Here is a 15,124-nt window from a genome sequence, read left to right on the forward strand (position 1 = left end):
ATATTTTTGTTCTTTCTTTTAAAAAATTAAAGTATGCTCAAATAATTTTAAATATAAAAGGACACTCTAGTAATTTTTTAACTAAGTCGATACTTAATTAACTTATGACACCAACTTAGTCGGAGTTTAAATAATAGTATAGATATATTAAAACTTACATTTTTTTTAGTATCATTCATATCCGTTTTATAGTTTATGTTTGAGGTTTGTGGTTGTCTCTTCCAACAATATTATTTTCAAAGTTCGAATACTCATTCTCTTATTAAAAATGCAATGCAACTTAACATTACATCTAACGCTTATTGGTAATTTACACTCAACTTTAATACACTATCCATTTTTTTAATAAAATAATATTTTTTTTAACATCTTTGTTTACAACCATCACTAACACATGTCTGAGAAAGGGTAGGAAAAGGGTAGGAAAAGGGTAGGAAAAAATTATAATAAGGATGTTCACAATTAAACCTTTTAAAAAAGATCATTTACTTAAAAGCTGGGGCTTTAAACCAAAAGGAAAAAGCTATTTTGTGATCCGGAAAGTATAGAGGTAAAATATGTTTAATGATTAAGAAATGATAGAAGAAATTAAATACTAGAAAATAGTAGTTGGCTTGGCTCCTAAGCACTTGCAGTTGCGAAGAAGAAGAATAATATTATAAATATAATAAATAAAAGTGAGCAGAGCACCGAAACAGCTGGATTTGATCCCTTTCTCGATTCCTTAAAAGCGCAATGCGATGGAAGCCTCCATTACATAACCAAAGAAACTGCTAATTGCCTTCCCTTTGTGACAAAAATAAAGTTGAGATGAAGCACCAAAAATGTGATAAAATTACTGTATAATATTAACATTTCCTCAATGTAACTTTAGTCCAATTTATTTACAAGTTTTGTGGATAAGGGGGGGACTGCGACAGCAAAGCCAAAGCCATCATCAATCAAAGTAAAATATAAATTAGCAGTAATTTGGTGGTAAAGCCAGGCCCAGCCATAGCTACTCTCTCTTCTCTTCTCTTCTCTTCTCTATTTGATTCTGACCATTACTAGATTTAATTTTACAAGAGTTTCTTATTTCTGGAAAAATCTTTATCTTTATTACTACTTTTACTACTAAGCTTTAATTTAAATATCACCATGATCTGTCTCTTTGTCTCTGCTAATCATATTGTGTTCTAATTGTTGCATAGGCAGGCCTGAAAGTAATTCAGAATTTGAGAATCCATTCCAGATTCAGCTTGTTTCGGGTTTTTTCTTTTAGTGTGTGTGGGATCCGGTCATGATGACGATCTCAAAATCAATCTCAATCTAGATTCTTTTCCATTAACCGTTTAGTTGAGTGGGAGTAGTTGTAGAATCAATTGTGTCTCTTCTTCGCCTGAATTTCGGCTATTCAGTATTTCTTCCGTGCAACAATAATGGTTGAATTCGGCGTCGTTCGCTCCACGGACGAAGCGGTGGAGGAGATCATGAGAATTCACAGATCTCTGCCGCCGCGCCCTGCTGTCGACGAGGTACTAGCTGCCAAGGCTCTCATTCGGAATGTCGAGAAGGAAGACCAAGCTAGGCTGGAAGCCATTACTCGCCAGACCAAGAGCCCTAATGTCCCCGAGGAGCTCTTCCTTATCCTCCTCGAGATGCAAAAGAACTGTGTTTACTTCCAGAGCAAGGAGCAGAAGAGGGAGGCCTTCAAATTGCTGGATCTTGAGTCTGTCCATGCTCTGTTCGATGAATTTATCCAGAGGGCATCCAACTGCCTTTCCTCTACCTCCTCCAAACTCAATGATAAAACCACCCTTTCAAACGCCTTGCCCCACACCGCCGCCACTCCTCCGCCTTCCAACAACTCATTTACCGCTGCCACGCCCTCCTCCTTTAGGGAGCTTGCATCAGAACGACCACTCTTCTCCAGAGATGACAGTTACGTTAAGAAGGCCAAGTCTTCCTTCTATGCTAACTCCACTGATGGGTTGGGTATTTCTATGTCTTCTTCACCTCACATATTGGACTCTTCTCTTAAGTCCGGGGGTGCCACTGCTGCGGGTTAGCTTCTACCACAATTCCCTTTATTTTGAATTTACCAACTACATGTTTCTCGCAGCATTTTTCGTTTTTAAGATTTTAGTGCCTACTGCTGTCTCTCTGTCTCTCTAATATTCCAGGCATATTACTTGCTTGTGCAGTTCAAGATGGTGAGAAGTTGAGTTTGATTAAGCTAGCTAGTATAATTGAAGTCTCTTCAAAGAAAGGCACTCGAGATCTCAACCTCCAAGGCAAGTTGATGGATCAAATTGACTGGCTTCCTGACTCAATAGGGAAGTTGTGCAGTTTAATTACACTGGATTTGTCTGATAATCGTATTGTAGCTTTGCCTGACACCATTGGCGGCCTTTCATCCTTGAAGAAACTCGATTTGCATTCGAATAAGATTGCTCAACTCCCAGATTCCATTGGAGATCTACTCAGCTTGGTCTTTCTAGATCTCAGTGCGAACCAGCTATCATCTTTGCCTGCTACATTTGGGAGATTGGTTCGCCTCGAGGAGCTTGATTTGAGCTCCAATCACCTTCCTTCACTCCCTGACTCTATAGGTTCACTCATTAGCCTCAAGAAACTGAATGTGGAGACAAATGACATAGAAGAAATTCCACATACTATTGGTCACTGCTCTTCACTTAAAGAGCTTCGTGCAGATTATAACCGGCTCAAAGCCCTCCCAGAAGCAGTTGGGAAGATAGAAACCTTAGAGGTTTTATCCGTGCGCTATAACAACATCAAACAATTACCTACGACGATGTCATCTTTGGCAAACCTGAAGGAACTAGATGTCAGTTTCAATGAGCTTGAGTCTTTGCCTGAGAGTTTATGTTTTGCCACCACACTCGTCAAGATGAACGTAGGCAACAATTTTGCTGATATGCGATCCCTACCAAGGTCTATTGGAAATCTTGAGATGCTTGAAGAGCTGGACATTAGCAATAATCAGATCCGGGTCCTCCCAGACTCTTTTAGGATGCTAACACGACTTCAAGTTCTACGTGTGGATCAAAATCCTCTGGAAGTGCCTCCTAGGCACATTGCGGAACAGGGTGCACAGGTAATATAATCCCTTTTGTATGCTTTTTCTTTGATAAAAGAAAAGAAATGTTATCCCATGGCCTAAAGTTACTTTATTCATTTACTTAGGCTGTTGTCCGGTATATGGCTGATCTGGTTGAGAAAAGGGATGTTAAATTACAACCAGTAAAGCAGAAGAAGAGTTGGGCTCAAATATGCTTCTTCTCCAAGTCTAACAAAAGGAAGCGCAATGGGATGGACTATGTAAAAGCCTGATTTACAGCACTTTATGTTTGGGTAAGTTGTCTGGAAAGCAACAGTGTTATCATATTTTGTTGCCGAGTTGCCCCAGTGTCCAAATAACGAAGGATTTGGAACACTTGTAGCTATATCTACTCTTAGTGGCAATATCTTCATTAAGGAAGCTGATAGCAGGATTTACACTCATAACTGTACTTGCTTTTGTTTTTTTTTTTTTTAATCTTACAGGGTTTTTAGCTGTTAGTGAGTCAGATGACATCAATTAGGACGATGCAACGAGTTGTTGTTGGCATCGCCAAGTGGATCATAGATCATGGCTTTGACTTTCCTTCTCAAAATCGTGGATTTGTTCCTTTCTTCTTCTTCTTTTTTCTTTATTCTCCTAATCAATTATAATTGTTTCTCCCCCTCCCCCCCCTTTTTTTTAATTCCACTTTATTTATTTTGTCGTTGCACTATATTGAGGTGTACCATTCAGCCGGAAAACAGGGGAGGGAAGAAATGTTGTAATCTGTATTTCTATTGTAAAATGAAGTTTGAGTACCATTTAACAACCCGTAATAGAAAATTGTTTTATTTGAAGACGGAATGGTTTTGAAAAAGTGTGTAGAGTGATGCATGATTTCTCCATTTCTGCAGCTATCTTGATATAAAGATCCTCTGCTCTGTGCAGGCTTTCTACTGGTAAAAGTTTATATTTGTAGGCTTTATGCGAGTCACCTATGTTCTTCTATCCTATGTTGCTTTGACTATTCATTCTTTTTTAGATACTTGTATCTTACCTTTGTGTCCACATATGAATGAGATATGATTTTTTAGGATCCTTGGAATATAAAAGTTTAACCTTGAGACGAGCAGATTCATGAAATAAATCTGTGGAAATGGCATTCGAAAAACTGGATAGGATTTGTTTCTGGTTCATTTGATTTGGCACTGGATGATTGATGTGTGAGCAGGGTAAATATTTTAAGTCTATGGTAACGTATAGGAGTAGTATCATATGTTCCTGATAAGCAGTGATAGCAAGTAAAGGGTTCGGAAACTAGTCTGCAATCTGCAATGAATGAAAAGTGCAACTGAAATAGTTCTGCTTTGCTTTTGTTAACTGAGTATCAAATTGGTTAGGAAATCATTGCTTTTAAATGGTAATTAATATTATTAGGATGATGTTTTGTCTTTCTTATATAATATTTAAATAAAAGAACAAAAGCTACTCATCCAAATATCAGTTTAGTAAAATTTATACATAATTTTTACCAGTACACTTGTAATCATTGTTAAACAATTTTTTTTTACATAAAATATTCTCTTTCACTCACATTATAAGTGTATCCTAATTTAATTGTTGGACATTCAGAATCTTACTTTTTTTGTTTCCCAAATACAATTAATATCATATTACACTTTGATATAAATAAAATTCACAATTCCTTGTGATAATTGAAATAATTTGTGAAGTAGGCAAAAGAGTAGCTGATAGAATAAAAAGGTAGGGCATTGGGCATTGGGTATGAAGTGAGTTCCAAAGAGATGGGAGCCACAGTTGTTGTCTTCAAGTGGTTGACAGTTCGATATGAGCAAAAGTGCATGGAGGGTGCTGACTGGTGGCTGTCCATGTTGTGGACTATGAAGAAGAACATGTCATAGTGGTAGATATGGGGGGGCAGGGCCAGCACCAATGTTCCAAACTCAATTAATACGCTTCTCGTATAATTTTCAAACCAACCATCCCATGCCAGCTTCTGCCAGACTCCCTTTTCGGTTTTTCCTCTACTACTACTAGTAGTAAGTTTTCTTTTCTTCCAAAACCCTACACAAGCTACCCCCACCCCACCCCCCCACCCCCCCGGGGCGGTTGGGCCCTGACTTTCATATTCTATCTTCATCTAAGCTAACATTGACCAGTTCATACAATTTGGTTGCCATTGGAGGTTGGTTTCTCTCTTACTTCTTCTTACTTGTAAGGAAATTCCCTTTTTCTTTTGTCTGTTCTACCACATTCGAGACTAAGGCTTCCTTTGAATTCATCTCGTTCATAGTGAGATGAAATCTCAAGGATATATCTTTTATTATGCTTTCTCACAAAAGGTAAAATGGTGTGTGGAACATAAAGCATTGTAGTATGGTAAAGCAACTGCATTTCAAAATTTTCATTGATGCTTTAGGTACCGTTGTATAAAAAAGCCCTCTAGTAGGAGGGTTTGTCTTACCATTATAACCCTTCATTGGAGATGTGTTTAATATTTATAACCATTTGGATTATTTACTTAGATAATGAAATTTATGATATAATAAATATATAACTATATTTTATATAATATTTAATAAATATGTAAAAATAAGAAAATAAAAATTACATTATTCTTTAAAATAAGCAATAAATAATTACGTTAATACTAAAAAATAAAGATAAAAATATTATACATATTATTTTTTGATGAAATTATAATTTTTATAGAATTTTATTTATGAAATATATTTAATGAATATAAAAAATTATAAATATCAAATAACCCAAAACTTTAACTATATATAATATATTTAGCTCAAAATTCTTAAGAGTCATTTTCTATTCTCACCTCATTGCCACAATTACTTTTGAATCTAAACACACTAATATCAGTAGCAGAGTGAGTAAACTCCCCACCAGAGTTGTTTTGAGCACGTCATTGAGGTGGTTAAACCATCCATTGCTTTACATAAAGAAAGTAGTAGATGGGATTTCCAGATATGAAATGAATGTTTGACAGGGAGATTAGGGAAACTACAAATTAAGTTGTATTTGTTGGTTTCAACTAGTAATATGTTGCTTTGTTGTTTAGGTCAATCCGCATATATCCATTGCTGGTATGGCAGTGAATGATTGGACGGTGGATACCCAAAACTCTGTCACTGAGGGGGGCCCCAATTATTGCCATATTCATAGCTATCCAAGTTTTGTATGTCACCAGTTACCACTATAGCTGCTTTCCCAATTACGGTGCTCTCATGGCATCAGGTGGGTTAAATCAGTCCCTTGTTTTACTCTTTTACGGGTTAAAACATGACAATGCAAACTAGACCGTTCAACTTCTGGAATGAAGTCATACTAGAAGAGTGGGAAGATCCAATTTATAAACAAGCACTGTATTCAAGAAAAACACACTTCCTGTCCAAAATCATTTCAATATATTCCGCAGAAGATGCCATTTTTAAACAAGCACTATCAATGTACATTTAGAAAAACAAACACTTCCTAACCAAAATCATTTCAACCAAGATATTAATATATTCCGTACATCGTATTCAACAAATGATTTATATAACAGGTCCTTCCCTTTAGCATCAACCCCACATATCGTTCACGGTTCCTTAACGGGGGCAGCCTTTGCAAAGGAGAAGTCTTCATTTCTTGTTTCTGTGTAGGTTTCAGTTATTTCAGTTGCATGCTCATCATGATCCACTCTTATTATTAAATTTGTTGATGTGGGTGTCAATGGTTCAGCTTCAAGATCAGACATGTCACGATCTTCATAGTTATATGATGAACGAGTTGAATGACCAGTAGTTTTGTATCGATGAAGTGAGTGTCCAGTGGAATGCAATGTTGAACTTGGGCTTGTACTTCCACCCATGGCTCTAGTGGGGGATTTTCTTGCATTCCCTCGCTTCTTTGCAGCCATATGCCACTTCTTAAGGGCCTTGGATGTTTGCTCATCAAAGATGGACCTCTTCATGTGCGAACCCATCTGCAAGTATCCGGCATTATAAGCATCACTTCTTAAGGGCGGCCGGCCTTGGATGATTGCTCATCAAAGATGAGACATCCAATGCTAGCATTAACACATGGAGGAAATGTATGACTTAGCAAATTTCCAAAGCAAGTAAATTTCATTTCAAGCAAATCCTAGGAGCGGCTTTATTTAAAGATCTCGGAAGCAGAAAAAGGCACCTGAGTTACTAGGGCGTATAGCGGAAGGGTGATGTAGCTGCACAAACACAGAACTCCGACACTACAAAACACCACGAAGAAAAAGTTTTTTAAGTAATTTTCTGTCAAATAAATCATATTTACATCTGTGTCACATGATATTATTATTCACAGTAGACTGATGGTACTAAAAGCTTAAGCTTTACCCCAAAGAAACTTTAATTATGGCGAGCGTGAAATCAGCATGAAAGCACGATTTGATCCCAAAGGCATACTGCACAAGGAATTCAAAAAGAATTACATACCTACACCAGACTTTCAGAATTTAAATAATGAAAAAGAGGGTTCAGAGAGACAAATAAAAGAGCAGGAGAAAAGCTGCAAATGGGTAGTTAGTAGAGCATAGTTAATTACCCAGATCCACAAGAAATAAGTTATCTGGAATGCATTCTGCCAAAAAAAAGACAAAGGGGGGAAAAAAGAGAATGAATTAGGATAACGTTAATGCAAGTAGAAAGAAATGATATACTAAAATTGTCCAGAAAATAGTTTAACAGGCAAAGAATTTTATAATTCAGAATCAGCCAGCCAACATTGCAAGATAAAACTAGAATGAAATATTTAAATAATTTACTATAATGACACAAAATATAAATTAATAAATTTTTTATATACCTTTTAAATAGTTAATATAAATAAGTGTATTTAGATAATATTCACTCCCAGACACAAAAGCCAAAAGCACCTAAATCCCAACTTTTGCATTTGGGTGGAAAAGCACTTTTTCACAGTAGTTTTGACTTTTCACCCCAAAAGTCTGGTGTTCTTTTTTTTTCTGCTGTGGAAAAGCACTTTTGGACCCCAAACGCAATGAAGAACGGGGCCTTAGTGAATCAGTTAAAATTGAGATTGCTCGCAGTGAATGCAAGTGAAAATAAAGGCCTTGTATTGGCCGGCATCAGCAAGCAAATAAGAAAATAAGATATTGAGGGCTGTCACTTCAGGCAACAATGAACAGGCTGGGACCCTACTCATGCTAAATTTGCATTAACCAAAGGACTTTCTAGCTGGGTTGACCTCCAAGAAGGAAATCACACACCTTCAATATTAGTTTTTGTTATTTATTAAAATCAGGACCCCTCATATATAAACTAAGCAAGGAAGAACTTTTTTCATGTTCTTTACTAATGTTTGCATGCACCTAAGTTACGTATCCAAACAAGAACAATCAAAGTTAGGATTTTAATCCCATATTCATTTATTGTTAAAAGGAAGCTACGCTTATATTCAAGAATCAATTGAGGTAGAACTAATGAATACCTGAAATAATGCAAAATGAATCAGATGAAGAACTAATTGGGGACGGCCAAACCAAAAATATTGGTCAGAGGCTTGTACAAGAGGCATTCCCTGGACCACGGCATGCCTTTCTGTAATTTCAAGAGCCATTTTTGTCAAAATGGCTTGAAGCTTCGTCCCAACAGCCAAGATTATCTGTTATCAATCAAACAATTAGAACTTCGAAATCTTCTACCGTAATCATAAAGAAACTGCTATTGAAAAATATTTCTTACAATCACAGGAACTAAGGATGCCCAAAATAGTGCATGCCAACCTGGAAAAAGCATGTGCTATGTTAGCAAACAGAATTCAGCTTTTAATTCAGTTTACCATAGAAAAAATTTAATCTGAATCCACTAAAGAAAAGGGGGCTCACCTCTGACATTTAGCAGCAAGTAGACCACAAATGATGCCCAGAGCACTGGACTGCAAACAGAGTAAACCTAGGTTCAGACACGTTAACAGCAAGGAAGGTTGTCTAGTGCAACACATAAATATAACTAGTACCTTACTCCTACGACGATCTTGAAGTCATCCTCTAATGATCTTTTGATATACTTTTGGAAGTTGAACTTACTTCCAGGAGCTAAATGAACCTACAAGACAAGGTTGAAATAATCAGGAAGAAGGACAAACCAATATCTTATACTGTTGCCTTTGCAATTGAAAGAAACTCACGTTGATGAATCCATTTCGCAATGTCAAGTAGTCAACCCTCCCAACAGACCTGAAAAATTGTCGAAAGAAGCACCCCTGCAATGAATGTCTAAGAAGATCAGTACTGAACTAGAAAGGTAGCACATTGAAATACATACTAAAACCACAAAATGAACCAAATATTACTCAAGTAAAGCAAGTTCTGGTTTTTTTTTTCTTTTGAGAAATCAACTCAAGTAGCTTTATCTGCCTCAGTTCCAGCAATGTCCCCATATTCTTTCACCAACCTCTTCTATATTCTTTTAATTTCTTTATTTATCATAGTCCACTACACTGCATTCAAGAAGATAGTCACACCCAAATTTTCATATTTATTCATTAATCGGTGCAAAGTCTTCCAAATGCAGTCATTTCTAACGTGGAACAACTATTTCTTTTCAATGGAACCTTTGTGCATCACCTTAGGTCACAACTAGAACGAAAATGGTTGCACTAGAATTTTCTGGTCAGTATCTGGTTACATGAAAATCTACCTTACTAACTAAATTGTACCATTTTTGCTAGCTATAATTACTTACAATGTAAAAAAAGAAAGGAATCCTAGTCCAAAAGCTGGTGTGAGCTTTCACAAAAGATGTCTCATGAGTAAGCCTGAATCGAGAGGGATCTGCAAAAACAACCACACATCAAGTTAGCTTCCAAGGTTCAACAGTAAGGTTAGGAAATAAAGTTGTAGAAGATTTACAGCTATCAAATGTACTAGAAGTTGATAATTGTGGAAAATATACCATTTGAAAACTCATAGTCATGAGATAGAGTTTCCTGCTCCCACACCTTCCAGCCACGAATCTGTTCAAAGCAGGTTTTAGTTTAAAAGAACATACTTATCCTTAAGAATGTGTCCAGTGTGGAGAAGAGGAAGAAGATCATGTACAAGAAACATAGATAAGACAATTTAATTACCTTTAGTCTCCCCAGCATCATAGTAACAAAACTATATAAAACATGAAAAACAGCTAGGAAGAATATGAGGATGTGTAATTCATGCAACCCTTCAACCGATATAAGTGGTTCATGCCCCTGTAGAGAAAACCCAGTTAGTTACAGTTCAACTGATTCCAAGGCAAAAAATGTTGCATTGAAAAAGAACAAAAAAGTGATTAGGAAGACTAAACCAGAAAAGGCTTTTTCTTTTTTCTTTTTTTTCCTAGAAAAAATTACAAAAATGCCATCTATAATGCTAGTTTGAAACTGTAAATGATCAAACATCACTTCAATACTTGTAAACCAAAACTCAAGTAGAATGACAAAAAAGAGACTCAGATTCAATATTCCTATCTTGTGACCTCAATTCTTGCGCAAATAAGAGCTTGAATGTGCTCACTGGTGAATCAGCACTAGGAAGCACATCATTTTAGGTGCAATCAGAAGCAACAATCTACTAGAAATGCATTTCAATAGGGGGAAAAAGGAAAACTGAAAACTTAAAATTCAAGTAGGCATAATTGCTTAAACTTATTCGTTGCATCTTTCTTCAGAACAGCCCTACTTCATTTTCCCTCAAGCTGTTGTTAGAGGCAGGCAAAATTTTGCAAGCCTGTGGACAAACTATGATACAGTGATGGAACTTAGAATAAGGCTGACTAAGTAGGTCAAGGCAAGACCAGACAATATGTTTCTAGATATATTGAATTCCATATAGCTTTATCATTGGTCTTCCTGGCACGCAACCCCTCTCCCCATGAAAAGGTCAATATTTTTTACTATGTAGCAAACAAATTATTACTTTAGATGCTAGTTGACATATGGTTTTACTTTCTTTCTGTACATGAACACAAATAAACAATTTCTAGGAGAAAACAAAATTGGCAACACATGTGGGATCAAAACATCCAATTTTCAACAAATAATTTGTTCATTATAATGATAATAAACGGATATGAATAGATGCCGGCCTAGGCTCACCTCCTTGCATTTAGGAGCAGTTGAAATAGTAGACAAAGATCTACGGTCAAACCATAACAGTCTTCGACGGTGTTCTTCTTCACTGCTTTCAGAGGTGCCTTTCTCACTATCAGATTTACAAGGCAACATGGTATTCGCAACATCTATTGGGATACAAATTCTGGCAATATAGCTCTGGCCAAAAGTGAGGAGCAGCGAAATGAAACCCATAACCATCAGCTCTACAATAATCATGTCAATTGTGAAAAACTCTTGATTGGGACAAAAGAGTGGCATCTTATAGAAACCATAAAAGCAGCAGTGGGATTGAAATGGAGAATATTCAAGAAGCAACTTGTGTGTACAAGACTTACCAGCTTTAACCTTGTCCAGGGCTTCAAACAGAGCACTCTTGTGCCTTTCTGTGAACCACTAAATGCCACAAAAGAAAAAAGAAATTAGGGTGGCAGATACAGTATTAGTGAAAGCTCAACATGGTTCAACGAAAAAATACCACAATACAGCATTATTGGTACAGAACTATTTTGCAAAAAGAAGGAAAATAAAGAAGAAAGAAACACAGAATTTAAAGGAAGTAATAAAGTGAAATTAATTTCAAAACCGACAAAAAAAAAAGCACAAGGAAAAGGGAAAGAGGGATTACCGTTCCAAGTTTGTGAAGAACTGTTTCCAAGACAATAGAAATGATGATGATAACAGCACAAACCCCAGCCACCGCCCATGTAGGTGTCTGATCAAGCTTCCTCTCCCCTGAACTCTCGGTTGCCCCCATTACCTTTCCTCCCTCCATTGTTAACCATACCCACAAACAGTACCACAGCAACACCCCCTTCATTTTTGATATTCTCACAGAGCAAAACAGAAAAAAGAATGGAATCTGTATTGAAGACAAAATATTAATTTGGGTTTCCAGAAATTAAGAACAAAAAAGTAGCGGTAGTAATTACTTAAATAGGAGAAGAGAAAATACAAGCTTCGGTGTTGTTAAAGGGAATGTTAAATAAACGGAGATTTGGAAGGAAGAAAGAAGGAAGGCTCAGAAATGGGGGCCTATGCTCTGCTCCACCACCGATAATGAGTCAAAAACCATTAATATGAACGCGGTTCCCAATTCTCAGTACCTGAAAGAGATCAGTTGGAATGATGGTTTAGGTTAGGCAGCTGAAGTACGATATACGTTTTTCTTGATTTTGGGTTGAGCTAAAGATTTAGAAGAACTGAAGTCAATTATTAATATTATATGTTGTTTCGGTCAGTTTCAACATTTCAGTTTTGAGTTCACATAAAAAAAAAAAAAAAAGAAAAGGCGTAGAAAGTGGTAGCTGGATGGATGGCATTGATTAAGCCAGGCAATGAACATGTCCAAATCTAGACATATTAGGCTACACAAGTTGTCCAATGAATTAATCCATTATGAATTTACATCCCAAATACGCTCACCTGCTCTTTCTTTTTCTTCTTTACTGGTTCTCATTTGGAAAACATATATGATCATTTATTATTATTTTCTTTTTTTTTGGTTTGATTCTCAATTGTGGCCTAAGTCGCTGCGAGTGCCATACAGGCATGCACACCCTTTGCCTTGGTCAACCGTCAATTCCCGGTGCTTTTCGCTTTTTATTTTTATTTTTTAATACGACTTTGGATATCTCTAGTGGTTACAACTTACCATAGCTGTTTGAAGAGATATATATTACAAACGTAAAGTATTCAATAAGAAAGAGACAAGTATGATAAAAATTTTAAAAAATACAACAATTGAACTCATGGGCTTATAACTCGTAAGAGAAGCTCACTCCCAAACATAATAGCAAACCCTAATCACTACTCTACACATTGTCATCATCGAAAAAGGAGGGAGAGACAATTCGGGATGCTAAAGAAGTCGCAAGCAAAAGAGGTTGCCCCTGATGTCAACATAACACCTTTGATTGGAGATCATGCCATGGCTAGCCATAAAAAAACATCATTAACCATCAAGGAACTAGCTAGGAAACGATGACAAAAGAAAAACCCACAACCATTGATGTGACCTCAATCACTAGATGAGCAAAACTAGTCAATTTTATCCTAAGATCTATTAAAAACTGACCAATGAAGAATCAAAGAAGCGTCGATACCAACTAGTCAAAGAATCAGGGTCGTCGACAAGAAAACAATGGGACCAAGCTCAACGTTGTGGACAAAAAAGGAAAAAAAAACCCTCACAAGGCTGCAGGAGAGAGAAGCCTTTCAAATAAATTGCCAAAGGTTGAATAAGTGAGAGGGAACAAAATCTAGAAACTTATTGTGCCTAGAAACAACAGAAAGAAAGGAAATCAAATACTAGAGAAAAAACGAATAAAAGCCACCACACTGACGACATCAAGGAGTCTAAGGTTTCTTTAAGAAGAGGTAAGAGAGAATATATTTATTTTTAGGGTAAATTACACCAACAGTCACTCAACTTTGATGTAGCTGACAAAACAGTCACTCTGCTTTCAATTCAGTCACTCAACTTTTGAAAAATAACAAATCAGTCCTACTAACCATTTCCTATTACAGACGTAACGAAAAAGTGACCTGTCATCTGACCGACTACGTTGGAGTGCTTGCTGTCATTTAAGCAGCCCCAAATTAAGAAAAAGAAGAAGAAGAAGAAGAAGAAGAAAATCCATTCAACCAACCATAGAGATTTGGGATTTCTAAAGGACAATTTTGAAAACATTTCTAAGAGAGCTCATCAAATATGAAACAATTATCGATTGATGTTGAAGAAATTGGAAATTAGGGTTTGAGGTTTGAGAATTTTTTAAGGTGAAGACCTTTTTTTAACCTCAAAATTTTGAAGATGAGGACCTTTTTTTGAACTTCAACTAATTGTTATGGCTACCACACTTATTCTTCCTACAGCTCTAACTTACCGACTCTATTTTTCTTTTAATTAAATATCCATTTTTTTCTAGGTTTTCTTTTTATACTTGAAAATAATGGTAAGTGTTGTAACTTCACTTTTTAACCATAAAAGATTTTAGATGGTGGAGAAAGTAATTAACCCTCTCCTTCTTCAATTTTTTCAAGATCTTGCTTTGGATTCTTGTTTTTATGTAAATGAAAAAGAAATTAGGTTGTTGGTTTCTTGGGGAAATGAGAAGAATTGCGAGAAGAGGAGTAAGAAGAAGAAGAGAAAACAAAGGCGGCAAGTAAAGCGAAGGCAACGACAATGACTATGGTAGTGGTAAGGGTAAACAACCTTAAAAATGCCATAGGTTTTGTTTGGCAAATTTTCCTTTTGATGGTTAGTTAAAGAAGAAAAAGAGGAGAAGAAAAAGAAGACCCTTATGCTCCTCATGTCTAACTCATGTCCAACGTGGCAAGTTAATTGGCCATGTCAGCTAGTTAACTAGCCAAGTCAATTGTCCCATTAAGCCTATAACAGAAAATGTAACGGGTGACTGATTTGTCACTTTTCGATAATGTTAGTGACTATTTTGTTAGCTACATCAAAGTTGAGTGACTATTGGTGTAATTACCATTTTTTATAGGGTTTGGAAGCTTTCAAAAGTTAAAAGAAAGTAGGTAACTAGAAATTCATTTAAAAGTAATTATAGATTGGGATGAATGAAATTAAAATTAAAATTTTTAATTTCTTCTTTGTTTAAGTTCATTCAAGTCAAACCTAACATTTTCTTTTCAAAATATTGTGACTTTTAAAATATTTTCTAAAATAAGTGCCTTTAGAAATTATTTCTCAAAATATGAATTTTTTCAAAGGTATTTCAACATTTATGGAAATTAAAGTCCTTTAATTTTTTTTAGTTATGGTCAAGTATTCCAAACTTAACGAGACTAGTAAATTGGTCAAGGAATAAAATCTAGGCAATAACATGGTAAAGTGTTAAGGTGTCTAGATTCCTTCCGTAATCATGGCTTTAATCTTAATAGGTCAAAATG

General features: G+C 36.0%; 2 protein-coding genes and 1 long non-coding RNA gene across 5 annotated transcripts; 2 read left to right on the top strand and 1 right to left on the bottom strand.

The window, feature by feature from the left end:
• Positions 1–651: 651 nt before the first annotated feature.
• Positions 652–3,902, top strand: LOC108458596 (plant intracellular Ras-group-related LRR protein 4-like). Its single transcript, XM_053031118.1, has 4 exons — positions 652–2,043; positions 2,184–3,097; positions 3,187–3,354; positions 3,547–3,902. The coding sequence occupies exons 1-3, from the start codon at positions 1,419–1,421 to the stop codon at positions 3,331–3,333; spliced, it is 1,686 nt and encodes a 561-aa protein (XP_052887078.1). The 5' UTR covers positions 652–1,418; the 3' UTR covers positions 3,334–3,354; positions 3,547–3,902.
• A 750-nt stretch (positions 3,903–4,652) lies between these two features.
• On the top strand, positions 4,653–6,818 carry LOC128295328 (uncharacterized). Its single transcript, XR_008285692.1, has 2 exons — positions 4,653–5,249; positions 6,141–6,818. It is a non-coding gene; the product is annotated as an uncharacterized LOC128295328 (long non-coding RNA).
• On the bottom strand, positions 6,429–12,837 carry LOC108457135 (MLO-like protein 10). 3 transcript variants are annotated; one of them, XM_017756001.2, is made up of 17 exons: positions 12,632–12,837; positions 12,162–12,312; positions 11,835–12,068; positions 11,545–11,602; positions 11,192–11,412; positions 10,190–10,306; positions 10,015–10,075; positions 9,805–9,893; positions 9,248–9,322; positions 9,077–9,165; positions 8,946–8,995; positions 8,803–8,843; positions 8,549–8,722; positions 7,643–7,678; positions 7,435–7,502; positions 7,250–7,310; positions 6,429–7,046 (listed from the first exon to the last, which is right to left on the bottom strand). In XM_017756001.2, the coding sequence occupies exons 3-17, from the start codon at positions 12,024–12,026 to the stop codon at positions 6,660–6,662; spliced, it is 1,719 nt and encodes a 572-aa protein (XP_017611490.1). In that variant the 5' UTR covers positions 12,027–12,068; positions 12,162–12,312; positions 12,632–12,837; the 3' UTR covers positions 6,429–6,659. The 3 variants fall into 3 exon arrangements, with proteins under 3 accessions (XP_017611490.1, XP_017611507.1, XP_017611499.1); XM_017756018.2 differs by lacking the exons at positions 12,162–12,312; positions 12,632–12,837 and adding an exon at positions 12,313–12,602; XM_017756010.2 differs by lacking the exon at positions 12,632–12,837 and having other exon boundaries at positions 12,139–12,602.
• Between the last annotated feature and the right edge of the window lie 2,287 nt (positions 12,838–15,124).

This window comes from Gossypium arboreum, chromosome 7 (assembly GCF_025698485.1).
Source record: "Gossypium arboreum isolate Shixiya-1 chromosome 7, ASM2569848v2, whole genome shotgun sequence".
NCBI lineage: Eukaryota > Viridiplantae > Streptophyta > Magnoliopsida > Malvales > Malvaceae > Gossypium > Gossypium arboreum.

Excerpts from the sequence above, each read along its gene's own strand:
- LOC108458596 (XM_053031118.1), top strand. The coding sequence starts at position 1,419 with ATGGTTGAATTCGGCGTCGTTCGCTCCACGGACGAAGCGGTGGAGGAG. Across the intron at positions 2,044-2,183 it reads CGGGGGTGCCACTGCTGCGG|TTCAAGATGGTGAGAAGTTG; the intron begins GTTAGCTTCTAC and ends TTGCTTGTGCAG. Across the intron at positions 3,098-3,186 it reads TTGCGGAACAGGGTGCACAG|GCTGTTGTCCGGTATATGGC; the intron begins GTAATATAATCC and ends TCATTTACTTAG.
- LOC108457135 (XM_017756001.2), bottom strand. The coding sequence starts at position 12,026 with ATGAAGGGGGTGTTGCTGTGGTACTGTTTGTGGGTATGGTTAACAATG. Across the intron at positions 7,503-7,642 it reads CTTATTTCTTGTGGATCTGG|TATGCCTTTGGGATCAAATC; the intron begins GTAATTAACTAT and ends TTCCTTGTGCAG. Across the intron at positions 7,311-7,434 it reads ATAATTAAAGTTTCTTTGGG|TGTCGGAGTTCTGTGTTTGT; the intron begins GTAAAGCTTAAG and ends GGTGTTTTGTAG.